The following is a 27,237-nucleotide window of genomic DNA, read 5'->3' as shown; positions in this document are numbered from 1 at the left end:
GCTGAGATTTTCATTTATCTTTCTTATTTAAAAATAAACATTCCAACCCCTGCAGCCTGAAATATAGTTACCGTTTCCTAGTCATCTGTATATCTTTAATGACACACTTTGGTCAGAGAACATTGAAAGACAATATAAAATAGGGGATATGATTCTGAATGGGGTGCAGGAGCAGATGGAGCTGGATGGATAAGTGCACAGATCACTGAAGGTGGCAGGACAGGCAGACAGAGAACAGTTAAGGAAGCATTCAGTGTCCTCAGCTTTAGCATAGAGTACAAGGACAGGGAGTTGATGTTGAACTTGTACAAGATATCTGTAGACCTCAGCTGGGATATTAGTCTACAATTGTGCGTAAAGCATCACATTATAGGAAAGATATGAATGCATAGGAGAGTGCAGAAGCGATTTACAAATATGGCTCAAAGATTGTGAAATTTCTGTTATGATTGAAGAAGTTGGGACTGTGTTCCTTTGAGAGAAGATTTGATAGAGATTTTCAAAATCATGAATGGGCTTGTTCAAATAGATAGGGAGAGTCTGTCGCTAATCTGTTCATAAAAGAAAAAAAAAGAAAAGGCGAGCGTGGATTTAAAGTGATGTGCAAATGCAGTAAGGATGATATGAGAAAAAACATTTTCACATAGCCAGTGGCAAGGTTATAGAGTGCACAGCCTGGAAACGTAGTTGGGGAAGGTCAAACTGAGGCATTCAAGAGGGCATTGGATAGTTATTTGGATAGAAGTAATGTGCAAGGGGAATAGGGAAAAGGCAGGAAATTGGCACTAGATGATAGAGTCGGTGTAGCCACGATGGGCCAAATGGCCTCCTCCTGCACTGTAACAATTCTGTGATTAAGGGATGCCTTTGATTCACAGTTAATGCCCGCTGTGGAGGCTGACACATTAATGGAAGTTCCTTACAGCCCAAATATGGAAGGGTACCACAGATATTAAAGTGAGCACTTGGTCATTTGCTGGGATTACATCATTGTGGGTCAATGCCTCTCAGGGTCAATATTTCTGTAGAACAGATGAACACTAATGGAAATCATTACCACTGATTTTTAAGGAAGAGTTTGCATTTAATTAGCACCTTTCACAATCCCAGGATATACTTTAAATGCAGTGAAGCACTTTTCTGAGATGTGATTGCTGAGGAAATGCTCAAAATGCAGCAGTTACTTGAAAACAGCAAGCCCCAACAAACAACAATGTGGTAATAACCAGATAATCTCTGTTGGTGATATTGGTTAAGGGGTAAACATCCGCCAGGAGACTGGGAAGAACTTGCCTGCTCTTCATCACAATATTGCTGTAGGATATTCTTGTGCACTCAATAAAATAGACAAGATCTGGGCTAAATGCCTCAGTCAAAAGACAGCAACTGAATGTAATCCTGAGGAAGGGTACACCAATGAGTGTCAGCCTGGAATTTGCTCTCAAGTTCTTGGAATCAATTTTATTTTAGTTAGAAGCAGCTTAAACTATACAAATAAATAAAAGGTTCACAATGACAGTCTATTTAACAGCAGAAGAAGCGAACAATATTTGAAGTTTTCTGGAGTCAGGTCCAAATAGATTTCATGGTTTGATAGCTTGACCATTTTCTGTTTTATTCTTATGTTTTAAGACATTACTGGAATGGTTGAAATTCACTGAACAGCCAGTAGAACAGTGGATCGTCCTTTGTTTATCTGTTTAAAAAACAAGTAAATAAATTTCATGTAAAATTTTGCAAATGAATTGTTTTCCACATCCTTTATCTTGCCAATTGCTCATCCATGGAAATAGTATTACATAGAAGTCTCCAGCAGAAACAGACCATATATCCTATTGATTCACACTGGTGTTTTATGTCTTGCACAAGTCTTCCCCTACTTTCCATTTGAACCCATCAGCACATTCTGTTTTTTCCTCCCTCACATGTTTATGCATCTTCCCTTCAAGAGGCTCAATACAATTCCTGAGCAAACTTGAACAGCAGGAGCTAAAGAGAAAACACAAAGATGGTGGGTGCAATCTAGTGCCCTCCTCATGGCAACTGGCCAGGGTGGGGGAGACAGGTCATGTGATCAGTTAGGAGGCTGGTGGGCGGCGACCTGAACACTGCCCCTATTCCAATCCAATTCCCTGTCCAGCCCCTACAGCCTGGAGGATTCAATGTTGAATTCTCCAATTTCAAATAACCTTCCCACTCATCCTTGATTCCCTTTTCAACCCCACCTCCTCCCTTCCATTCCATCTACCCACCCTTCCTTCCAGCTACCAACCAGATTTATCTCTCCCATCAACCAACCAGGGTTGTACCCCAACCTGTGTTCACCTATCACTACCTCACCATTCCATCCCTCACCCCACCCAAAACCCTCCTCCCCTCCTTTAATTGCAGCTTCCCCTACCCCCACTTCCATTCCTGAAGAAGGGTTATACTCGAAAGGTCTACTTCTCCACCTCCTGATGTTGCCTGGCTTGTTGTGTTCTTACAGCCTCCTGCCTGTCTACTTCCTATTCCAATCAAGCTCATGGTCGAAAGTCAAAGGTTGGTTTATTATTAATGATTGCCCTGCTAAGTGTCTATCAGTGGCAAACGGGAAATGAGGAGATAATGCTAAGTAAACCCAAGGCACTGGATGTTCCCTAAGAGGTGTGCAGGACTCTCAGTAGCCCTCCAGACAACAGCCGAGATGCCCATCACTACCAAAAGAATTCTGCCAGAGATTCTATTTGGGAGGTCAACCAGTTTTCAAGGTGCTATGAAAATTGTGTACAAATAGGAACCACCTTTCAAACTCAGCGGGTGTCTGAAAGCAGTTTATGGCCATTGCAGCATTTTCTGAAGTATGGTCATTATTGTAAAGTAGGCATGGCAGTCGATTTATGCACAGCAAACTCCCACACAGAGCAATGCAATAACAATCCAGGTAATCTGGTTTGGCCAATGCCGATGTATGGATACATATGGCCAAGGACCCAAGTAAACCACCCAATTCTTCTTCAAATCTGGGTCCTGGAACTGTTTTTGTCCACTCTCAAGATAAGATAGCCTCAAGTTCAGTGTCTGAGCTGAAAAACACCACACCAGCACAGACTTGATGGTGACTGTCAGCCTGGATTTACATTGCTGAAGTCATTGGAATGGGATTTGAACTTCCAGCCCATTGCGTCATATTTGACACCTGCTATAAAACCTGCTGTACTGACATCAAGTTGCATGATTAGTTACAGACCAAGTGGCCACAGTCAGTGCACAGACAGGATGACTGAAATACCATAAGGTTGCAAAACACTGTCACCTTCAAACAAGGAAGCAATTTTTGTTTTATAACTTACATTTAACTTTTCAGTGTCATTGTCAAGTCCTGTCATCTTATCTTGAAGCTCCTAGAGGAAAAGAGGATTTTTGAAAATGAACTATTTTTCATCTCTCTTTGTCTCTCCATTTTACAGACATGGTAGAGTTAAATAGACCAGGTTGTGATGGATCTTCCTGTTACTGGGGATTACTGTTGTCCCATTCCTCGAGGCTTGGTCAGATCGGAGGTTCACAAAGTAGTAAACTTGGTGGAGAACTGCTGATACTATGTTTGATCTAGAAGCATCAATAACACTGTATTTATAGCTTCACACTCATTGCTAATGGCTAACAATGACTGATGCAATAAAACCATGGACAAGTAATAAATTAACTCACAAGCAAGTAAAGCACTAAGATACTACTGAGAAAAGAGACCCGCTGTGCAAGACTTTGACCTCATCAAGGCTGTGTGAAGGATGCCAAATTCCAAAGGGGGTAACAATTTGTACTACATGAGAAAAGGGTGTTAATCAGTTAGCAAATCTTAATCAGAATCTTAAAAGAGAAGATTAGAGTGGAGAGGTTTAGGAAGGGAATTTGAGAATGTTAGCCTCAACCATCAATGACAGAGAGATAGAAATCCAGAGACTTGAGTACAGAAACCTTGGAGGAGTTGTAGAAGGTTACTGAGGTAGGGGTGGAGTGAGAGCCAATAAAGGAGATTTGAAAGCAAGGACGACATTTTAAATTTGAGGTCTTCCTAGATAGGGAGCTAATATAAGCTCCCAGGAAGCGATGAATGAACAGGACTTAATACGAGTCAGGATATGGAGGCAGACTCTCGGATGAGCCCAAGTTTATGGAGGTTGGAAGATGGATGCCATTCAGAAGAGCAAGGGAACATTCCCATCTGAAAGTAACCAAGGCATATATAAGGGTTTCAGCAGAAGGTGGCCCAACACAGAGGCAAAAACTGCAATAAAAGTGATCAGTGAGAAGATTGTACATACCATACTAAAAAATAACAGAGCAACAGAAGGAGTCCAACTGCTCCCAGGGAACCCAGTACCAGAAATATCATTATTTGCACACTGTCTGATGAACCTAGACAAAAAAAAATTGGTGTAAACAAATTGAGTGTAAATAAGTAATCGAATGAATCGATTGGCTGGATCTCACCTACGTGATTAAGGGAACATCTATTATACCATAAATCTGTGCAAAGTTTTGAAGGTCTGCGATGTGAACTTTGTAAGGTCAAATCCCAGCTTAGAGAGGATAAAGGCAAAGAGGCTATGCTGAAACTTTATAAAAATCTGTTTAGCCCACAACAAAAGAATAGCCGCCAATTCTAGTCAGTACACTCTAAGCAGGATGAGCTGGTTATAAGAGGTGTCTTAATAGAATAGTTCCAGGGATGAGGGAATTTAGCTACAAGCTGAGGTTGTTCTCCTTAGAAACATAGAAAATAGAAGCAGGAGTAAGCCATTCAGCCCATTGAGCTAATTCAACAAGGTCATGACTAACCCTCGAACACAATGCCATACTCCTGCTTGCTCACCCCCATAACCCCTAACTTCTGAAATCTATTTCTTTCTTTCTTTCTTAAGTATAGCCAGTGACCTCACCTCCACAATTTTCAATGGTAGAGAATTCCACAGGTTCACTCTATGAGTGAAGAAGTGTCTCCCCATCTGTGTGCGAAATGGCATACCCCATATCCTGAGACTGTAACCCACTTCACCTGGATCTTTGACCAGGGAAACATCGGCCTTGTATCCAGTTTATTCAGCTGTGTCACAATTTTATATGTTTCATTGAGAAGCCCCCGCTCATTCTTTGAAACTCTCGTGAATACGGCCCAACTGACCCAGTCTCTCCTCATATGACAAGCATATCATCCCAGGAGTCAGTGTGGTGAGGCTTCATTGCACACCCTTCTGTGGCAAGTATATTTTTTCTTAGATAAGATGGCCAAAGCCATGCCCAGTACTCTTGATGTACTCTCAGCAAGGCCCAACACACTTGCAATAAGACTTCCTTGCTCCTGTACTCAAACCAAAGGCCAAAAAATAATTTATCTTCATAACTACTTGCTGCACCTACATGCTCCCTTTCAACAACTAGCATACAATGATGCTCAGATCCCTTTAAAAATCAACTTACCCATTTATCACCCTTTAAATAATATTTTAAATACATAATACATTCTGCTTTTCCGACTAAAATGGACAACTTTATATTTATCCATGTTATACTATATCTGCCATGTATTTGCCCACTCACTCAAATTCTCTAAATTGCCTTGAAGCCACTTTACATCCTACTCACCAGGCACATTCCCACCTGGTTCTGTGTCATCAACAAACCTGGATATATTATTCTCGATTCCCTTAGCCAAATTTATTGTGACTAGCTGGGGTACACGCATTACTCTCGTCATCACCTTTCATTCCAAAACAGACCCACCTACACCTCTTCTCACTTCCTGGCTGGTATTCAATTCTCAAGCCATGCCAGTGTGTTACCACCAATCCCATGTGCTTTGAATTTGCACAATAACCACGTATATGGAATTTTATCAAAAGCTTTCTGAAAATCCCAATACAGCACATCCACTGGTTCTCCCTCATCTATTCTACTTGTTACATCCTCAAAGAATATCAGTAAATATTGACTGTTTAATACTGTTGGTATATTTAAAATAACATGTTATCACATCTTTTATAATAGACTCCAGCATTTTTACACCTACTAACTTTAGGCCAACTTGTCTGCAATTCATTGTTCTCTCTCCCTCCATTTTTAAATAATGGGGTTATATTTGTCAGCCTCCAGTCTGCTGAGACTATTCCAGAACCTGCAGAATTATTAAAGATACTATCCATATTACCCTGATCATCTGCTTTAATATCCTGGCATGTAGATTATCCAGGGGTTTTATCAGTTTTCAGTCCCATTAATTTCTTCACTGTGTGCTTTTGTTTACTCCTTCTAATTTCCTTCATAGCTTCCTTCCCAGTACAAACACAACAGACTGAATAGTCTCTTTCTCCTCTGTAGTACCTCCATGAGTCTATTCTGTGGTCACAAAATCCTGGGGTGAATGTAGGCTTGTAAAGGTAAACAGGAATTGATGTTTCAGAAATCAATCTTGGGGGGGCGCAAGGTGGCTCTCAGTGGCTAGCACTGCTGCCTCACAGCACCAGGAACATGTGTTCGATTCTGACCTTGGGTGACTGTCTATGTGGAGTTTGCACATTCTCCGTGTGTCTGCATGGGTTTCCTCTGAGTGCTCCAGTTTCCCCCCACAGTCCAAAGATGTGCAAGTCAGGTGAATCGGCCATGCTAAATTGCCCATAGTGTTAGGTACGTGAGGCAAAGGGAAATAGGTCTGGGTGGGTTACTCTTCGGAGGGTCGATGTGGACTTGTTGGGCCGAAGGACCTGTTTCCACACTGTAGGGAATCTAGTCTAACTGATGAACTATAATTAGACTGAATGCAATTCATGTTGTCATTTTAACAGGAGTAAAGGAGCAGATTCAAGTACCAGGACTTTCTCAGTGACAGGTAATCTCCTTTTTAATTCATTTTCAGAGTGTGAGCATCATCAACGTTGAATTTGAGAAGTGGGGCAAGCTGGTTTCAGGAACTACTGCAGCCTGCGAGGCAAAGATTGTGGTCAACTGAAAATGAAGGAACAGCGATGTATTCTGGAGATGGGATGGGTGTGTAGCATGCAGGTATGGCGGAGGTGCTATTGGAACTACTCATAGGGGCATCTACAATTCACACCAGCATTAGTCAAATTGACAAGACCAGAGACTAGTGGAGAAGCCTCCTTAGTCCTGGCAGAAACACCTAGGAACCTAAGGAGGCCATCTAGCCTATCAGACATGTTTTACAATTCAATTAGATTATTGCTAATCTGTACCTTAACTCAGAGAAAGTGAGGACTGCAGATGCTGGAGGCCAGAGTTGAAAAGTGTGGTGCTGAAAAAGTGCAGCAGGCCAGGCAGCATCCGAGGAGCAGGAGAATCGATGTTTCAGGCATAAGCCCTTCTTCAGGAATGAGGCTGGAGTGCCAAACAGGCTGAGGTAAAAGGTGGGGGTGGGGGGAGTTTGGGGGAGGGGCACTGGGAATGCGATAGGTGGAAGGAGGTGAGGGTGAGGGAGATAGGCCAGAGAGGGGGTGGGGGCGGAGAGGTCGGGAAGAAGATTGCAGGTCAAGAGGGCGGTGCTGAATCCAGGGGTTTGGACGGAGATAAGGTGGGGGGGAGTGGGGGGAGAAGGGAAATGAGGAAGCTGGAGATACCTACATTCATCCTGTGTGGTTGGTGGTCTCCTAGGTGGAAGATGAGGCACTCTTCCACCAGGCGTCGTGTGGCCAGGGTCTGGCGATGGAGGAGACCAAGGACTTGCATGTCCTTGGTGGACTGGGAGGAGGAGTTAAAGTGTTCAGCCACGGGGCAGTTGGGTTGGTTGGTCCGGGTGTCCCAGAGGTGTTCCCTGAAACGTTCCGCAAGTAGGCGACCTGTCTCCCCAGTGTAGAGGAGACTACATCGGGTGCAGTGGATACAGTAAATGATGTGTGTGGAGGTGCAGGTGAATTTGCGATGGATATGGAAGGATCCATTGGGGCCTTGGAGGGAGGTGAGGGAGTAGGTGTGGGCGCAGGTTTTGCACATCTTGCGGTTGCAGGGGAAGGTGCCGGGAGTGGAGGTTGGGTTGGTGGGGGGTGTGGACCTGACGAGGGAGTCATGGAGGGAGTGGTCTCTTCAGAACGCTGATAGAGGGGCGGTGGGAAATATATCCCTGGTGGTGGGGTCTGTTTGGAGGTGGCGGAAATGACGGAGGATGATACGATGTATCTGGAGGTTGGTGGGGTGGAAGGTGAGGATCAGTGGGGTTCTGTCCTGGTGGCAATTGGAGGGGCGGTGTTCAAGGGCAGAGGTGCAGGAAGTGGAGGAGATACGGTGGAGAGCATCGTCGACCACATCGGAGAGGAAATTACAGTCTTTGAAGAAGGAGGCCATTTGGGTTGTTCGATAGTGGAATTGGTCCTCCTGGGAGCAGATACGGCGGAAGCGAAGGAATTGGGAATATGGGAGGGCGTTTTTACAGGGGGCATGGTGGGAGGAGGTGTAATCTAGGTAGCTGTGGGAGTCGGTCGGTTTGGAGTAAATGTCTGTGTTGAGTCGGTCACCCGAGATAGAAATGGAGAGGTCTAGGAAGGGGAGGGAGGAGTCTGAGACGGTCCAGATAAATTTGAGGTTGGGGTAGAAGGTGTTAGTAAAGTGGATGAACTGTTCAACCTCCTCGTGGGAGCACGAGGTAGCACCGATACAATCATCGATGTAGTGGTGGAAAAAGTGGGGCGTGGTGCCAGTGTAGCTGCGGAAGATGGACTGTTCCACATATCCGATGAAGAGACAGGCATAGCTGGGGCCCATGCGGGTGCCCATGGCTACTCCTTTGGTTTGGAAGAAGTGGGAGGATTGGAAGAAGAAGTTGTTAAGAATGAGGACCAGTTCAGTCAGTCGAAGGAGGGTGTCAGTGGAAGGGTACTGGTTGGGTCGGCGGGAGAGAAAGAAGCGGAGGGCTTGGAGGCCTTCGTGATGGCGGATGGCATTGTATAGGGACTGGATGTCCATCGTGAAGATAAGGCGTTGGGGGCCGTGGAAACGAAGATCATGGAGGTAGAGGAGGGCTTGAGTGGTGTCCCGAATGTAGGTGGGGAGTTCCTGGACTAAGGGGAACAGGACAGTGTCGAGGTATACAGAGATAGGTTTGGTGGGGCAGGAGCAGGCCGAGACAATGGGTCGGCCGGGACAGTCGGGTTTGTGGATTTTGGGCAGGAGGTAGAAACGGGCGGTGCGGGGTTGTGGGACTATGAGATTGGAGGTGGTGGATGGGAGATCCCCTGTGATGATGAGGTTATGGATGGTCTGGGAGATGATGCTTTGGTTGTGGAGTCATGGTCAATGGGGCAGTAGGAGGAGGTGTCCATGAGTTAGCGTCTAGCTTCAGCAGTGTAAAGATTGGTGCGCCAAACTACCTCTGTGCCTCCCTTGTCTGCCGGTTTGATGGCGAGGTTGGGGTTGGAGCAGAAGGAGTGGAGGGCTGTGCATTGTGAGGCTGAGAGGTTGGAGTGGGTGAGAGGGGTGGACAGGTTGAGGCGGTCAATGTCGCGGCGGCAGTTGGATATGAAGAGATAGAGGGCGGTAAGAGGCCAGTACGGGGTGTCCAGTTGGATGGAGTGTGTTGGAGGTGGGAGAAGGGGTCGTCAGAGGGTGGACGAGAGTCTTGGTTGAAGAAGTAGGTGCAGAGGCGAAGGCGGCGGAAGAAATGCTCAATGTCTAGCCACGTGTCGAACTCATTGATCCGGGAGCGTAGGGGGATGAAGGTGAGGCCTCTGCTGAGGAATGATCATTCATCCTCAGAGAGGGGAAGATCTGGAGGGATGGTGAAAATACGGCAGGGCTGGGAGCTAGGACCTGGTGTGGGGCTGGAACTGGGAGTGGGGGCGGAGTTTGGCGTGAGGGCAGAGATCGACGTGGGGGCGGAGATTAACTCAGTCTAATCATCTTGGTCGTGGAGAGTTATTGGTAGTGGAATATCCCTTCTAGATAAAATAACAGCTCATTTGGGACACTGAAAGCAATACTAGCCAATTGAATGGCATGCTGGGAAAACAGTCGAACTGAACAGTTGCTGGGAATTGGATCAGGCCAGGTGGTCATGTATGCAAGTCTGTTACCTTGGTTAATTATATTGCACTGCATAGGTGTTAATGAGACAATGGACAGAGATATTAAGCTAGGAAGCTTGCAGCATTCATTGTCAAATTGAAGAAGGCTGGGCAGTTATGCAAGCCAATCACCCTGACTGACCAGTGAAAGGGTTGTTGAAGAGATGATGCAGCAAAGTTTCAGGTGGAGCAATAGACCGGAGTTTCAGTAGAACTGTTTTTGAGACAGCTCGACTCATAGGGTCAGCTCAATCAATAGGAAAAATTACAATATCCAATACTGTCTTTTGCAACACCCTTCCTCAGATAGAAACTCAATTTAAATTATGTTAAATATATTGTTACATCAAACAACTGCTTAGCCACTGGACTCAGAAAATCCCCAGATAACTAGCTAAAAGAAGCCACTCAAATCAGAGGGACCTCTCACACACGCCAGAGAAATCAGGACCAAGAAGCAAGAATTTTGGGAGCAAGAAGTGTAACCTCAACTCCAGTTCAACCAGCTGTAATCGGAGTAGTGTATACTTTTTAACATCTTGCACCCCCAAAGCAGATTTTAAACTAGTGTCTGGGCATAAATATTAAAGAGTTTCAGCATCCACAGTGTTTTGCTTTTTGTTCATCCTAGGAACTATTCTTCCTTTTCACGTATTTTTAAAATAATTAGAAATGATTTTGTGAGCATATTAATATTGTAATGGCAGTTTCCATCTACAAGGGTACTTGGGATATTAGAGGATAAAACTAGTTTTGTAACGTGGTATATATATTTATCCCGCATTTCAACCATAATAAATCACATCTTATGGTAAACCACATCTCATTATTAGTGTAAAATGAGTCGCACGAAGTAAGCAAGATTTCAGACCATAAAAAAACAAACCTTACACAGCGTTACAGTGAACAGCCTGCCAGTAATTTTTATAGAAGCCATTACTCAAAATGGTTGCTATTGTTAAAAGACATGACAATTTTTTTATGGGCCAGCTATACAGCACTTGTGTATCATTCAGAAGGTCATTAATTTAACATCCACTCCTGGCAGTTGAGCACAGAATCCAAGGATAACACTCCAAGTGTGTGGTTGAGAGAGAGTGCTGCACTGTTGGAGGTGCCATCCTTCAAATGAGAAACAACAAACTGAGACCTGTGGGCGGCACGGTGGTTAGCACTGCTGCCTCACAGCGCCAGAGACCCGGGTTCAATTCCCGCCTCAGGCGACTGACTGTGTGGAGTTTGCACGTTCTCCCCGTGTCTGCGTGGGTTTCCTCCGGGTGCTCCGGTTTCCTCCCACAGTCCAAAGACCTGCAGGTCAGGTGAATTGGCCATGCTAAATTGCCCGTAATGTTAGGTAAGGGGTAAATGTAGGGGTATGGGTGGGTTGCGCTTCGGCGGGGCGGTATGGACTTGTTGGGCCGAAGGGCCTGTTTCCACACTGTAAGTAATCTAAAAAAAACCTTGCCTGCTCCCACAGGTGGGCATAGAAGAATCCCATGGCCATGACTTTGAAAACGAACAGAGAAGTTCTGGTCAGTACTTGTCCCTCAACTCAACCATCATTAAAAAGCAGACAATTTGTTCACTATCATGCTTTTTGTGGGATTTTACTGCTGCAACTCTTGGGTTACAACACCAACTACACTTCCAAAAGCACTGCAGGGGTTCCAAAGTTAGGGAAATATAAACTTGAATCTGTCCTAAGGATTCTGGCAAGTATAAAATGCAGACAAATTATTTTGTATTCCTGACAAAAGGGGCATCAAGCATCAAAAGGATAATATTATTACATGTTGTGAAGACAGTCCCTTAACCTGAAGTTTCCATCATGATTGCCTCAGATTTTTCCCTCACACGTGACATTTGTTGGCTCAACCTGGGTTTACACTTGTCATGCCCACTTGCACATTTATTATTTCATGAAAAACCACATCAAAGAACAGCTGGCAGAGGCTCAAGCAGGCAGATGTTTGGTGTTAGTTTTATATATCCAATGCTCATCTAGAAAGATGACTTGAGGAAGTGATCGTAGATGGAAACTGTCATTACAACTTTGATATGCTCACAATGTAATTTCTAATTGTCTTAAAAATATGTGAAAAAGTAGAGTAGTTTCTAGGATTAACTAAAATCAAAACACTGAAGATCTGAAAATCTGAAATAAAAACTCTGCAGGTCTGGCAGCAAGTCAGATATACTGTTTCAAGTCTGGTATAATACTGCTTCAGAAGAAAGTGAGGACTGCAGATGCTGGAGATCAGAGTTGAGATTGTGGTGCTGGAAAAGCACAGCAGGTCAGGCAGCATCCGAGGAGCAGGAGAATCAACATTTTGGGCATAAGTCCTTTCCCAACCAAACTGACACCAGAATTAGTGAAAGAGAAAGGACCTGGAATTCAATAGCAACTGTCACAACCTCCATTCCAAAGTGCTTTACAGGCAATGAGGCATTTTTTTGGAAGTTCAGTCAGCAATGTAACTTTGGGAATCGCAGGAGTCAATTGCATGCAGCAAGTTTCACAAACACTCATGAGATAATTGGTCTAATCATGGTGATGAGGCCTGGGGCCTGTAGGTAGAATGCAGCCACCAATCCTCCTTCCAGTGCTGGTCTAGGGAATTTCCAGTAGTTTCTGCTGAATGGCAAACCACAAATAAATTTCAGCATAAGTGACATTTATCCTAGGTAACAAGATTAGGTTTATTACATCCCAGTAACAAGGTACAGGTTACATTATTCTGATAATGAGGAACAGATGATATGGTTGTCTCCAATTAGAATTGCCCAGACACCACAAGATGCTTAATACTCACCTGTGGCTGTGCTAATTTGAATTTGTTTTTAGTGATATTATGTGAGGGGAAATTTTGGTGCAGGATGCAAGAGGGAAACTTGCCTGCTCGTTGGGAATCTTTTATGCTCCTCAGAAGGGGCACAGCAGAGCTCTGCATGGTTTAACATCTCTCTCAAAAGCAAAGAGTGGTCTACTAAGCAGTTTTGCCAAAGAAAGAAAGAAAGAGCAAGTCCACACCATTGGCTTTTTAAAGAAAGTAATACCATGGAATAATTAACAAGGTGATAAATTTTTGTGTGGTTTGTAACTACTGAATCTTTTCAAAGGGATTGGTTATGACTGTCAATGGTTCCATCTTATTTTCCAACAGGCAGAATATTCCAACCGGGAAGGCAGGCCAAAATACTGTCTGCTCCAGGGTTTGACAAATAAAATCAAAATTGTGCACCATTGTCCAAAGGGCCTTTCAGTTTCATGAGGGCAGTGAACAATTTTTTGGGGATTTTTCATTTATCATAGCTACATATAGTGACAACACATAGGGAAGCTCTCACCTGCAAAAGAGGGGGAGTGGAAAAGCAGGCAGCCAAGAACATTTGTACCTTTGGCCAACATATCAGCTTGCAGGCACCACTCTGCACTGTAACAGAATCTTTCTGCCTCAGCCAACCCCTTCCTTAGCCTTCAGAAGGACGGCTTGTCTCTTAAGCAGCAGGAAATGATTAACGGTGAGTAGAAAGCCAATTAAAGCAAATGAAGTGCTGGGGAAAAGTTGGGAGAGACATGTGTGTTAACTCCCTGACACATTATTCACTAGAGAGAACATTCATGGCGATCAACTTTTAACGAGGTGGGCAGCCTGTTCCGCAGGGTAACCTCCTTCAGTCCATAACACCTCTGATTCTGTAGTCTTCCAATTCTGGCCTCTTCCTCATTTCCAATTTGAATTGTTCCATTTTTTTGGAAGCCACATTTTCAGCTGTTTACTGACCTCAGCTCTGGAATTCTCTCTGTGCACCTAACTCTTCACCTTTCCACCTCTCTCTCTCTTTTTCCTTTAAGCTGTTCCTTAAACCATAGCCATTTGACTAATCTATGGCCTGATTCTATTTGGCCATCTTTGCCCCAGATTCTTTTGGTCACCAGGCTGTTATTTCCTCAAGATGACAGCAGTGGCAGGGTAGGACGTGTTCGGGCTGTGTGCTGATACGCTCCTGCTCCTGCCCCTGCTCACCTGGTCGGCCACATTCTCCTTTGGTTTTTTTTTTGGTTTGTTTCTTCATTTCTCTTTTGTATCAAAGTTGACCTTTTCTTCTTTTCTGTGGCTATGGTAGAGGAAGACGATTGTGAGGGCAGCAAAGTGGTGGATCCGGATGTCAGTTCCTCATGGCCATAATGGTCACAGCTTTATCAAAGGCTTCACCGTCGATGGGTCTGGTATGTTCCTCCTGGTGGTGGTGCAGCACTTTCAGCGGTGGCTGCAGCAGTAGTGGCACGGTGGTTCCAGTTCGTTCCCTGTGGCTATGGCGGTGACATGGTGGCAATGTGGCAGTTTTGGGTGGTGATGGCTTCAACATTGGTGACGTAGTGTGTCTGCTTTGTCCCTCCTTGCTATGGCAGTGATGCAGTGACTTCTGAATTGGCTTTGGCAGTGTAATGTGGTGGGTCTGGTCCAGAATCCATAATCACTCCAGAGTCAACAGAAGGAACAAAGATTAACTTTGTCCGAACTTTGTCTCCATTATTTCTTTTTATAGGTTCTCTAATCAAAATGCTGCCAAGTTGTGGCAACTTATACACATCTCAACATATTTTCATAAGTACAAGTGATAATAAATTGCTGTTCTATTCTATTCCTTATATAACTTGGTGCCTGTTTGATAAATTGTTTTTTGTGCATGGCTCCTTGGGATGTTTTACTACGTTAAAGATGTTGAAGGCTAATTGCTATTTTTGTTCGGTCTGAAACAAGAAAGCAAAGGAGAAAATCTCCTTGCCTTTTATATAACTAATCATATTTCATAATAATTAATGTGATAACATAAATGACACAGCTCACACTGTTTAGAATACATGGAGCAATTTCCCTCTCTAATAATACATATAGCAAGTTGTAAAATGAAATACTAAATGAATTTTGAATACAACTGCAATAACAATCAAATCAACCAATTCATGCCAGAGCAAATGACATTGAATAAGACATTTTTAAAAAGACACATCGCATCCTTCCAAGCTTTGCAGCCAATGAAATTATTTGACATGCAAATATTGTTGTAATTTAGGGAATGTAGCAGCCAATTTGCTCATAACAAACTGCTAAAAACAGCACTTGAATACCAAATGGGTAATTTGTACTGTTGGTTGACGGATGGATGACAATTCCCTACTCTTTGAAACTGTGCATTCGGGTGTGCTGTGTGAAACCTTGCTAATGAGTGCAGTGTACATTACAAGGATGTGGCCTAGACCCATAGAATTATATTCAACGAAGAAAAGAGCAAAATAAATTACAGGAGGGAAAAAATGACAAAGTAATGCTTTAATGTGGAGAGACACTAGACTTTCTATCTTTCTGAACTTTTTCTGTTTTCCATTTGATAAACTGGGTCACATATTTATGGCATAATTTGAAAGGATCTGACTTGTGACTTAAAATAATCATACCTACAAAATTGAGCAACTCAATTGTAGTCTTTTACATTGCTGCTTGTTTTGATCTGAACCAACCACAATCCTTTGAGAAGACTTTGATTTAAACGACCCATTTACACTGACAATGCTCAAATACCGATAGGTTGCTAACTTGGCCAAACAGCAAGGGATGCAGGATACATTGGCCACGTAAAACTCTAAAGTCACAAAATCCGCACACCAGACCTGAAGCAAACACTACAGCCAGATGCTAATGACATTAGCATAATGTAAAAGGCAACAGTTATCCTGGACAGACATACCCTGACAATTTATGCATGAAACAAGGGAAGGGCCCAGACAGAAAGGCACTGGGTCCTGCTGCGCAAAGAAACAAACCATCCAAACTACTAGGTGTGTCTCCCTGATTGGCCAGAACTATAAAAAGTTCCAGAAATCCATCCAAAAAGGTCTAAAAACAGGGTTCCCCTGCAGACCAAGCTCTTTCAAATCTTGTGGAGACCTTCCAAGGAGGCCTGCATGGCAAGAGGCAGAGACCAGCTGACCATTCAGAGGGAGCTTCACAGACACAGAGACAGAGCCAGAGAGAAAGCCACTGCATACATCTATAAAAGACTTGGGAAGTATTTTAAGCTTAAGGAGCCAAATAGGATTAGAGATAAGTTGTGTGTTAAAAGCTATTGCAACTTTATTGCACTCATGCAACTTTATTAGCATGCTTCCTAATAAAGTTGGAACTGTTTTGCATTGATACTAGCTCGTGTTCGTAGAGAGAAAATTCATTCGTAAAATTCTGTTTGGAGTTGTCTACCTTATTTTAAGGAGAGATTAGACAACAGTACTTCGCATCACAGGCTAGATTGTGATGTTGTGTGATAGTGTAAACCAGAAAGTGGATTCAGACAGCTGCCCATCCTTATGTGGATTGAGTCGAGGACAATGAAGAGCTGGTTTGCTAACTCCAATTTTATACTGTTACCAAATGATGATCTACACAGAAATGTTTTTATAAAAGCTGACTGATTGTTATGTTGGCAAGATGAGATTGGAGACGGTTTATAACGATTGTACGTTTTCCAATTGTTGTGGTTGCTGTACATATATGAGAATGATTCAATTATGCACTACACAAATCATCTCACCTTTTAGCTGTGCCAATGTCACACACGACTGTTTCTTCACCTAATGAAACAAAAACATACACTTTAAATTGTCACCTCACTTCCCAAAATGATGGACTTGGATTCGTTCTGAAGAATCTTTGAGAACAGGTTGGACCTGCCTAAGGATATAAATATAATTAAGTTACTAATAAGTGCAATAAGGAATTCAAGAGGAAGGTCTTTATCCCAAGGGTGGTGAGAATGTAGACCTCACTGTTGTAGGTGCAATCCTCAACAGTGATCACCATACTGTAGGGGGTTGTCTGCACTACTGCTAAACATGAGAGTATGTTTGTTACTACAGTCAGTGTTAGAAATGCAAGTCCCTTTAAGGCTCAAACAGGCCAGCTCCAGAGTTGATTGTCATAGAGGCCCATCAATCCATCAGAATCATGCTATAAAACATCCATTTATGCTAATCCCATTTCTCAGAGCTTGGCCTGTAGTCAAGCATTCATCTAAATAATACTTAAATGTTTTGAAGGTTCCAATCCTAACCCCTTTCAGCCAAGGAGTTCCAATACATACAAACTTATGGGTGAAAAACATTTTCCTCAAATCACCTTTAAAACCTTCTGCACCTTAGCACCTTAAACTGTGCCCTTTGATAATTCACCCTTTATTAAGGGGAAAGGTTTCTCCTTATCTATGTCCTCAAAACATTTTTAAAATCCAATCCTGGGATGCGAGCATCATTGGCTGCTCCAGCATTTATTGCCCATCTCTAGTTGCCCTTGAGAAGGCGGTGGTGAGCTGCCATCTTGAACTGTTGCAGTCCATTTGGCATGGGGACATCCACAATGCCATCTCCCAGATTTTGACCCAGCAACGTCGACTGAACTTTTTACACCTCAACCAAACCCCTTTCAGCTTTCACTGCTCAATATTGTTGGAGTAAACTTTTCAGAGATGTTATGACACACCGCTGGAACAGGCAAGACTTCAACCCCAGGCCTCATGGCCCGGAGGTAGGGATGCTACCACTAAACCACAAGAGCCCACCTCCTCTCTTCCTTTTACATTATTGATGTACCACCTCTGTACTTAACAAATTGTTGTTTGCTTTAATTTGTTAACTGGGTCATTCGGTGGTTTGTCTACAGAAAAAAAATCTTAACATGACTTCCGACTGCCTGCTTCTCTTCTGTGGATACGCTTGAGCCAGATGGCCTGAGTGAGTGAGTGCACTCTGTCCACTAACACACTCAAAGCTTTCAGAGAGGGGTGGGCAATGTGAGGGCTGGCTTGCATCCACAACCTCTCCTATCCCACTTTGATTTAGTCCCCTCTCTTCTTTTCTACCTTCCCTTCATTTAAAATTTATTGCATAGTCCTGGTTCAGTGCTTGATAAGTATTACTTGTTGATTTGTTTAATTGTATGATTTTGGTGGTGAGTTACAAAAGAATAAAAGCTGGGTTGTTGTCATGATTCTTGAATGCATGCATTCCTTCCATTGGGGAGGGACTGGAATGGAGGGGAGGTGATGGCCTATTGGTATTATCACTGCACTATTAATCCAGATATCACTGGACTATTAATCCAGAGACCCAGGTATTGTTCTGGGGACCTGGGTTCGATTCCTGCCACAGCAGATGGTGGAATTTGAATTCAACAAAACTCTGGAATTAAGAATCTAACAATAACCATGAATCCATTGTTGATTGTTAGAAAAACCCAGGGAGGGAGGGAATCTGTTATCCAATTAAGAATCTAACAATAACCATGAATCCATTGTTGATTGTTAGAAAAACCCAGGGAGGGAGGGAATCTGTTATCCTTGCCTGGCCTACATGTGACTCCAGACCCACACAATGTGGTTGACTCTTAACTGTCCTCTGGGAATTAGGGATGGACAACAAATGCTGGCCTAGCGATGCTCTCATCCCATGAATGAATAAAGAATTGGCTACTTTCAGGCCCAATATCCTTAAAGCATTGAGAGAGAGAAAGAGGTGGGCACCACTAGGGCAATAGAATGAATTATTTCCCTCACTGACACTATTTTGTTTTAACCCTTCCCTTGTTTACCCTCTTATTTTTGTTTACATTTTGCTATTATCACAATGGAGAGCAGCAATTGTTAATTCTTATTTACTAATTGATGAATTGGATGATTTGATTGGATTTTTTTTTTACAGATGGGCACTGTAGAGGTGGAATGTATTATCTCCCCCACCAACCTCATTTTGATTTTATTCACCCCCCCATGTTGCTTTTGCCTTTTGGTTTGATTTTGGTTATTTTTACACTAAAAATTCTAAGCACTGGTGAGCAGTGCATGTAATTTGGTGATTGTGTTTGGTAATTTGATGATGGGTCTATTCTTTGGAAAAGATAAAGCGGAGTTCTTCTACAGTTGGGTGTTGATTTCTGGACAGGAAAAAGATCCAGAGGGGAAAAAGTGAAAACGAATGTTTTACTAATCTATCGATTTACAATGGGAAAATGCTGAAAAATTATTGGGGTTATAACACGACACTCAGAAAATCTTTACCCATTCAAAGAAAGTCAACACAGTTATCTGAAATGGAAATAGTGATTAATTAGTTTTCTTGGAGTCTTGAGGAAGTGGATAAAGTGGATCCAATGCAAAGTGCTTACTTTGATGTGACACTTCGCCAAATGTATTCTGGAAACTTAAGCTTACCAGACAAAATAATGGACAAAATAAATAATAAATACAATAAAACCTTTGTATATCTATGAAAGTCTTTTGTTGCTTAATTCGAAATGAATATTGGTGTATGAAACTCTCCTTTGAGGATGGTGGTCATTGAGGAAAACCACTCAATAATTTAGCAAAAAGATGTCATTTATTGCCTGTTAGCAACTACATCCAACTCACACTGTTATGATACACATTGTAAAACCTGTGCAGGGACATCAGTGTTCTTATATCATTGACACAAGAAAAAGATACACTGACAGAGGCAAAAAGTCTCCCTCTTATGGGAACAGTTGAAGCTCAAAGTTATTCTAAACTATTAGCTGAAGAAAACTTTCTGCTACAGTTCTCCTCCCACCGAGTCTATATGATATCGCCATAGCGGGTGATACTTCAGGCACTCCTCAGTGTTAACTCTTTCAGACAATTATACCCTTTCAGACACTCAGTACCACAGAGAATGGTGGAGGTGAACAGATTGACACATTTAATCAAAAGCGAGATAATGTGACAATTGTAAAAAAGAAAAATGTCTAGAGTAACAAAATTATTCTGATAAAGATATTGAGCGTGGTTTTCCTAGGCGTCCCTTGCTCTTTAATAACTGTCAAGATAATTGAACAACTCCATTTTCTATTGCTGTATGTTGAGAAGTCAGTAGGTAGCCCCATCTAGTGGGCTGCTAAAGTATAGCTCAAGCAAACCAAATTGATTTTGGAAGTTTTTGTTTTTATCATGATAAAGGCAGTCAGCATTACGGGACTCAACTATTGCTGTAAAAGAGATGTGTTTTGTCAAAGCTTTTCAACTTGCATTCATCAGGATAATTCACAAGAAAAGCCAAAGGGAAAGTACTAATTATACTGCACAGGAGGAAAGTGCTGATTGATTAGCAATTGGACTTTGATTGGTACAGGCATTGCCATAGAGAATGCAGCAGGTAATGATGACTGACAGTTAATTATCAAGCCTCATTTAAATATTAAACCAGACAAGTTGAAAAGGATCGCTGAGGGCAGAGTGGTAGACATGATGTATATGGACTTCAGTAAGGTATTTAACAAGGTTCCTCATGGGAGACCAGTTTGCAAGGTTACATCATGGAATACAGGGAGAACTAGCCATTTGGATTCAGAACTGGCCCAAAGGTAGTGGTGGAGGGTTGTTTTTCAGACTGGAGGCCTGTGACCAGTGTTGTGCCACAAGGATCGGTGCTGGGTCCATGGCTTTTCATCATTTATATAAATGATTTGGATGTGAGCATAAAAGGTATAGTTAGGAACTTTACAGATGACACCAAAATTGGAGGTATAGTGGACAGTGAAGAAAGTTACCTCAGAGTACAACTGGATCTTGATCAGAAGGGCCAATGGGCTGAGGAGTGGCAGATGGAGTCTAATTTAGATAAATCTGAGGTGCTGTATTTTGGAAAGGCAAATCAAGGCAGAACTTATACACTTAATGGTAAGGTCCTGGGGAATGTTGCTGAGTGACCTTGGAATGCAGGTTCATGGCTCCTTGAAAGTTAATAGGTGAGAGCATTGAGTATAGGAGTTGGGAGATCATGTTGCAACTGTACAGAACATTGGTTAAGCCACTTTTGGTATATTACATGCAAGTTTGGTCTCCTTTCTATCAGAAAGATGTTGTGAAACATGAAAGGGTTCAGAAAAGATTTACAAGGACGTTGCCAGGGTTGGAGAATTTGAGCTTTAGGGAGAGGCTGACTAGGCTGGGGCTGTTTTCCCTGGACCTGTGGAGACAGAAGGGTGACCTTATAGAGGTTTATAAAATCACAAGAGGCATCGATAGGATAAATAGTCAAGGTCTTTTCTCTGGGGTGGGAGTGTCCAGAACTAGAGGGTATAGGTTTAGGGTGAGAGGGGAAAAATCTAAAAGGGACTTAAGGGGCAACTGTTTCACACAAAGGGTGGTGTGTGTATGGAATGAGCTGCCAGACCCAGTGGTGGAGGCTGGTACAATTACAACATTTAAAAGACATCTAGATTGGTATATGAATAGGAAGGGTTTACAGGGATATGGCCCAAGTGCTGAACTAGATTTGGTTAGGATATCTGGTTGACATGAACGAGTTGGACCAAAGGGTCTGCTTCTGTGCTGTACATCTCTATGACTCTATGACTTTGAGTAGTTAAGCCACTGGCCTGAGAAAATGGCTGTCACCTATCGAGTTGTCACAAGCCATGCGTGTAAATGTTCTTTCTGAATACAAAGAACAAGGTCCTGCATATTATTGTATGCGATTTTAAGTTAATGCATGTGACTTCAAACACTATACAATTGTAGGAAACAGTCCTACTTTTATATAAATCAACCAAATTTTTGTTCACTCACTAATCTATCCATATCATCTTGCAGACTCCAGATATCCTCCATACAACTTACTTTCCTATCTATTTTCATATCATTGGCAAGTTTAATAAACATACGTTTGGTCTCCACATCCAAGTAATTTATATAGATTATAAATAATTGAGGTCTCAATGCTGTTGTATATCATATCCTGCCAACTCATAAATGACCCATTTATGCCCACTCTCTGCATTTTATTAGACAACCAATCCTCTATCCCTGCAAATCTGTTACCTTCTACACCAGGAGCTCTTATTTTGTGTAGTAGCCTTTGATGAGGCAACTTGTCAAATGCATTCTGGAAATCTAAGTTCACCATACCCACCAAGTCCACTTTATCACTGTTGCTTCTTACTTCCTCAAAGAACACTAATAAATTAATCAAACAAGACTTCCATTTTAGCCAACTACATTGTCTCTCCCTGAATGGGTTCAGATTTCCACAGAGACCTGTTGTAACCTTCTTAATAATAGACCAGCAATGACCCTATGATAGATGCTAAAACGGCTGACCTCTATTTCCCCGCTTTCTGCATTCCTCCCTTCTTGGGTATAGGAGTCACATGTGCTTTTTTTCAATCTATTGGGATCTTCTCAGAATCTAGGGAATTTTGGAAAATTAAAACCAATGCTTCAACAAATCAGCAGCCATTTTGTCAATACTCACGTGATTGTGAAGACTCCTATCAGATCTTCTCTTGGTCTTCTTCAAGGAGAACCTTTCCAACCTATCCCCATAACTGAGGTTTCTCATCCTGGAGTCATTCTTATAAATCTATCCCATGCATTTGCATTCTTCCTGAATTGTTGCCCCTAGAACTACATACATTACTCCAGCTGAGATCTAACAATGTCACATATAAAGTTCATTATAATCTCCCTGTTCCTGTACTCTTTGCCCGTATTTATCAAGCCTAGAATACTGCATGTTTTATTAACAGCCCTCTATACCCGTGCTGCCCCTTTAATGACTTTCAGGTCTTTCTGTTCCTGCACCCCTTTAAAATTTTATCCTTTAATTCTATGATCTTTGTATCAAAGTGTATCACGTTACATGTTTCCACATAGAACTTCATCTATCACTGTTCTTCCACTCCACCAACTTGTAAATATCTATTTGAAGCTCTACATTATTCTCCTCACAGTTTACAATTCTCCCAAGTTTTGTGCCACCCATATGCTCCGAAATTGTTTCCTGCATGTGAGATCAATATCAGGAAAAGCAAAGTTTCCATTACCAATGCCTATGGATCTCCACTACAATCTGAGGGCTTATCTTTTCTTTCCCAGCCTCGAAACCTGTGCGGTGCAACTTGCATGGTGTGAGTTTTCCTGCAGAGTTCTACCTCCAGTTATAACCATGGAAATCTCCCAGCCTTGTTCCAACTCCCACCTGATCCAACTATGTTCCTATACACGGAACCAGACTTTACTTTTGGCTTCTAGCTTTTTCTTTCCCTCTCTCTCTCTCTCTCTCTCACACTCATGAATCACCTGGTCTTGTATCCACCAGTAAATGTTGCCTACCTGACCTAGGGAACCCAAATCTCATCCATTTTGGGACTAAATGGGCAGATTGCATGATTGTGTACAATCTACCATTACCAGGACCTTTCTGGGATTTTTGTGACCTGTAGTCTATCCACTATTAGCACACAAGCTGCTGCCATTATCCTCTACCTAGAGGGTGTGTCAGTGGGTTAGTCAAACAAAACTCCAGATTCTAATGCCCTGACACTTGGGTTTGAATTATGAGCAGATGGTGAAATTTAAATTCAAATTTAAATTTAAATTGAATAAAAAGCTAGCCTAATGGCTACCAGGTAACCACTACTGTAAAAAAAATCCTGTTGACTAAAGTCCTTTAGGGAAAGGAAACTTGCTATATTTACCCAGTATGGCCCATATACAACTCCAGACTCAAAGCAAAGTGGTTGACTACCTGCTGGAAAATTCAAGCAAATGATTCAGTTCTAAGGCAATTAGGGATGGCCAATAAATGCTGACCTAGCCAGCCATGCCCATATTTCATGAATGAATAGATTTTTGAAAAACTGTCCCCTCTTCCAGTAAAACGATCTGTATCCCATTTAAACACGAACAATCAAACCACAAAGGTTTGCAGTTAGGAAGACTTCAGAACAGCTCACATAAACCCTACTTTTCACCTTAAATTAAGGGCACAGTTTGAAACCATAACCACCTTATAAACCTTATAATTGTAACACTTTATATATTTGTCCATGTCCCCATCTGCCAGCTCAATGCAACGTCAGTCCCCTATGCCCCTGTGTGTCAGACTGGCCTCACACGAATAATTTTAATGGATAACAATATTTTGTTCTAAAGCAATTTTTAAAAGTGTCACGTGAAAGCACTTTTCCAGAAAGAATCAACTTACGTAATTCCATTCACTGATTGTTTTCAGCAGGAAGTGGTAGTTCTTGCCATTTTCTAAAGCCGCGTTATAATACTCTCTGTAGTACAGTCGGTCTCCCACAGAAAACTGCATCCCATCCTCAACATCTGTTGCCACAAATTCTGCAGTGACGTATGGTTCTCTGCCCTTTCTGTGGCCAAAGAAGTTTCTCATGGCTTGGGAATTGCAATTGAATGAGTGCTGCAGATGCAAGGGCAGAACAACGACCTGATAAAAGCTAAACAGGGAGGTGGGGAGGGGATAAATTGGATCGAAAATGAATCAAGCCAGCGCTATGATGTGCGTAGAAAAAAATCACATTGCAACACTTACTGACTTTGCAGAAATAATAATAATGATCGATGAGCCCCTTTAATTTTTACCTTGTGCTCATTTCATATTTTAATAGTTCAACTTAAACTGTTGTGCCTTCAGCTGCCTGAGTCCTAACCTGTGAGTATTTCCTTCCCAGCCTCACTGTGTCTTCTTCTACCTTTAAGGTTCTCCTTAAAAATCACTGACCAAAATTTTGGTAATTTGTCCTCGTATTTGTTTATATGGCCTGGTGACAATTCGTGCTTGACAAATTGCTCCCGTGAAGCACTCTGGCACCAATTTACGGCAGTAAAGGTGCAACAATAATGCACACTGGTTGTTGTTGCAGCCTGTCAAGAAAGTGAAATGAACATTTCCAGCTGTGCCATCACTATGTACAGAGTGGATCAGTGAGTCTCAGTGTTGACCCTCTCCATGACAGTCAGATAGAGGTACTGCCACTGGACTAGTCAACCAGAACCTCGGGCTAAGGTTTTGGAGACCTGGATTCGAATTACATCATACAAGATGGTGAAACTTGCATAAAGAAACACTGGAATAAAGTGTCTAATGGAGCGCATGTAACCTCTGTCGATTGCTGTAAAAAACCCAGTTGGGTTTGTGAGTGAATCTTACAGATCCAGCTCCCAGACTTCTGGTCAGTCACTTTCATGCCAAGAGTCAATGCAGATGGTGAGAAAATTAGAGAGAATGCTGGTGATTACTCTCACGTTAAATTCATCACTATTCATCTCTCTCTAATGATGAGAAAACAGTCCTAATCGTTTGAGGCTATGGTGCTAGCTACAATTATTATATTACTAATATGATTAATATTATTGGCAGCATGTGGCTCAGTGGTTAGCATTGCTGCCTCACAGCACCCAGGACCTAGGTTTGAGTCCACCGCTGTGTGACTGTCTGTGTGGAGCTTGCATGTTCTCCCAGTGTCTTTGTGGGTTTCCTCCAGGTGCTCTGGCTTTCTTCCACAGTGTGCAGGGATGTGCAGGCTAGGTGGGTTAGCTATGAGTAATGCAGGGTTAAGGGGACAGGGCGAGATTCTGGGTCTGGGTGGAATGCTCTTCAGAGAGTCGGTGCAGACTTGATGGGCCGAATGTCTCCTTTCACACAGTCGAGATTCTATGATTATATTAAACGATTAACATTATTTGTGATGTTGGTTGAGGGATAACCATTCCCACCTCAGGCGACTGACTGTGTGGAGTTTGCACATTCTCCCCGTGTCTGCGTGGGTTTCCTCCGGGTGCTCCGGTTTCCTCCCACAGTCCAAAAATGTGCAGGTTAGGTGAATTGGCCATGCTAAATTGCCTGTAGTATTAGGTGAAGGGGTGAAATGTAGGGGAATAGGTCTGAGGTGGGTTGCGCTTCAGCGGGTCGGTGTGGACTTGTTGGGCCGAAGGGCCTGTTTCCACACTGTAAGTGATCTAATCTAATCATTGACAGGGAACCTTGTGGGGACATCCCTCCCCCAACTCTTCAAACAACTCGCTCAATTATTTTGAACCCACCTGAGGGAATGGGGAGCAGTTTAACATCACACCCATAAACAGTCACCTCTGACATCGTAGGGCTGCACTGGAGGTGTCTGCCTACATTGTGGGCTCAAGTCTCTCCAATGGGGACACAAGCTTTCAAATTCATCCATTGGACAGCTCCCATACTGAACCAAGACTGGCATGCTGCAAGTGCAATTCTTGCTCATGTCAGTTTTCTTTTAATAAAAATCTGAGACACTCACCTGATTGGTCCATTTTTATTTTCCACCCGTCGGAGGCGGATTGGTGGAAGGGTTTGCTCTGCAATCATAACCTGTACATCAGGCACTGGAGGGTCTAAAATAAAGAAAAATATGTTAAGAGCACACAACAGAGCTAAGGTAAAGTTCTGGTTGTGTTAAAAGGCTCATTCAAGAGAAAAGGAGGAATGTGGGCGTAAACTACTGCCACAGTTGGTAATCTGAAATAAAAACAAAATGGCTGAAACACTCAACAGGTCAGCTGGAGGAGAATTAAAATAACCACTTTTCTGTACCATCCCATTTTGTCATGTACTGTCAGCATTTTTACTATTTCACTTTTTCACAGAGCTTAATTTTTATTCTCTACCATCCCTCATCTTTTCCACACCTTTGTACTGGCTCAAAATTGCAACTTTGTTGACTTATTCTTTTACAGGATCAGTGCCCAATGGAAGGTCAATTTTAAGCTAATTGGTGCAAACATTAACAGTGAGTGCTGTGCTGAGAATCTTAAAAGTGGAGTCCTGTATCTTGAGAAGCAAATGCACATTATGCATTATATATATTTAACATGGACACAGAAAGCTGATGGACATCTTTACTATTTATATTAGAATGGACAAACAAATTGAACTCCAAGGTCATACAAGCCATGACTGACCTTAACACTAATGTAGGATAGAACTTGCTCTTCTGAAATAGAATTATTGTACAAATAATAGATCCCAGATCATGCAATTGTTGTTGCTTCGACTATTTAAAAACGTTTTTTGAAAAGAAAAGTTCAACATTTGCTCACTTGGCCTCAATAATTAAACAATTGATAGTTAAAATCCCATTGTTATCACAGGAATGCATTCATGATGAATCCAGCAAAAGATAAGCACATTTTATAATGGAGGTCAACTGGAAAAGTTCAAACCATCCAAACTTTTGATCCCTAAAGTACACAGTGTAAGATAAAATTCAATAGAATTCACTGAAAGCAAAGTTCTTTTTATTAAATATAAAAATTTTCTACTAGAGAAACAGTGCAATAAAAC

At 42.4% G+C, this 27,237-nt stretch overlaps 1 protein-coding gene across 3 annotated transcripts in view; it reads right to left on the bottom strand.

The window, feature by feature from the left end:
* Positions 1-1,454: 1,454 nt before the first annotated feature.
* Positions 1,455-27,237, bottom strand: part of susd1 (sushi domain containing 1) — a 96,066-nt gene continuing 70,283 nt past the window's right edge. For 2 of the 3 annotated variants that reach the window (XM_072588098.1, XM_072588100.1), the window contains 6 exons: positions 26,195-26,288; positions 24,103-24,358; positions 16,641-16,680; positions 4,308-4,401; positions 3,333-3,383; positions 1,455-1,696 (listed from right to left, as the gene is read on the bottom strand). In XM_072588098.1, coding sequence (XP_072444199.1) covers positions 3,365-3,383; positions 4,308-4,401; positions 16,641-16,680; positions 24,103-24,358; positions 26,195-26,288 — 503 coding nt within the window. In that variant the 3' untranslated portion in view covers positions 1,455-1,696; positions 3,333-3,364. The remainder of the gene's footprint in view (positions 1,697-3,332; positions 3,384-4,307; positions 4,402-16,640; positions 16,681-24,102; positions 24,359-26,194; positions 26,289-27,237) is intronic. The other variant, XM_072588099.1, reaches the window with a different exon arrangement.

Source organism: Chiloscyllium punctatum, chromosome 2, assembly GCF_047496795.1.
Source record: "Chiloscyllium punctatum isolate Juve2018m chromosome 2, sChiPun1.3, whole genome shotgun sequence".
In the NCBI taxonomy this organism is placed as follows: Eukaryota; Metazoa; Chordata; class Chondrichthyes; order Orectolobiformes; family Hemiscylliidae; genus Chiloscyllium; species Chiloscyllium punctatum.
Note: the sequence above shows the minus strand (reverse complement) of the source record. Positions and strands in the feature narration are given on the sequence as shown.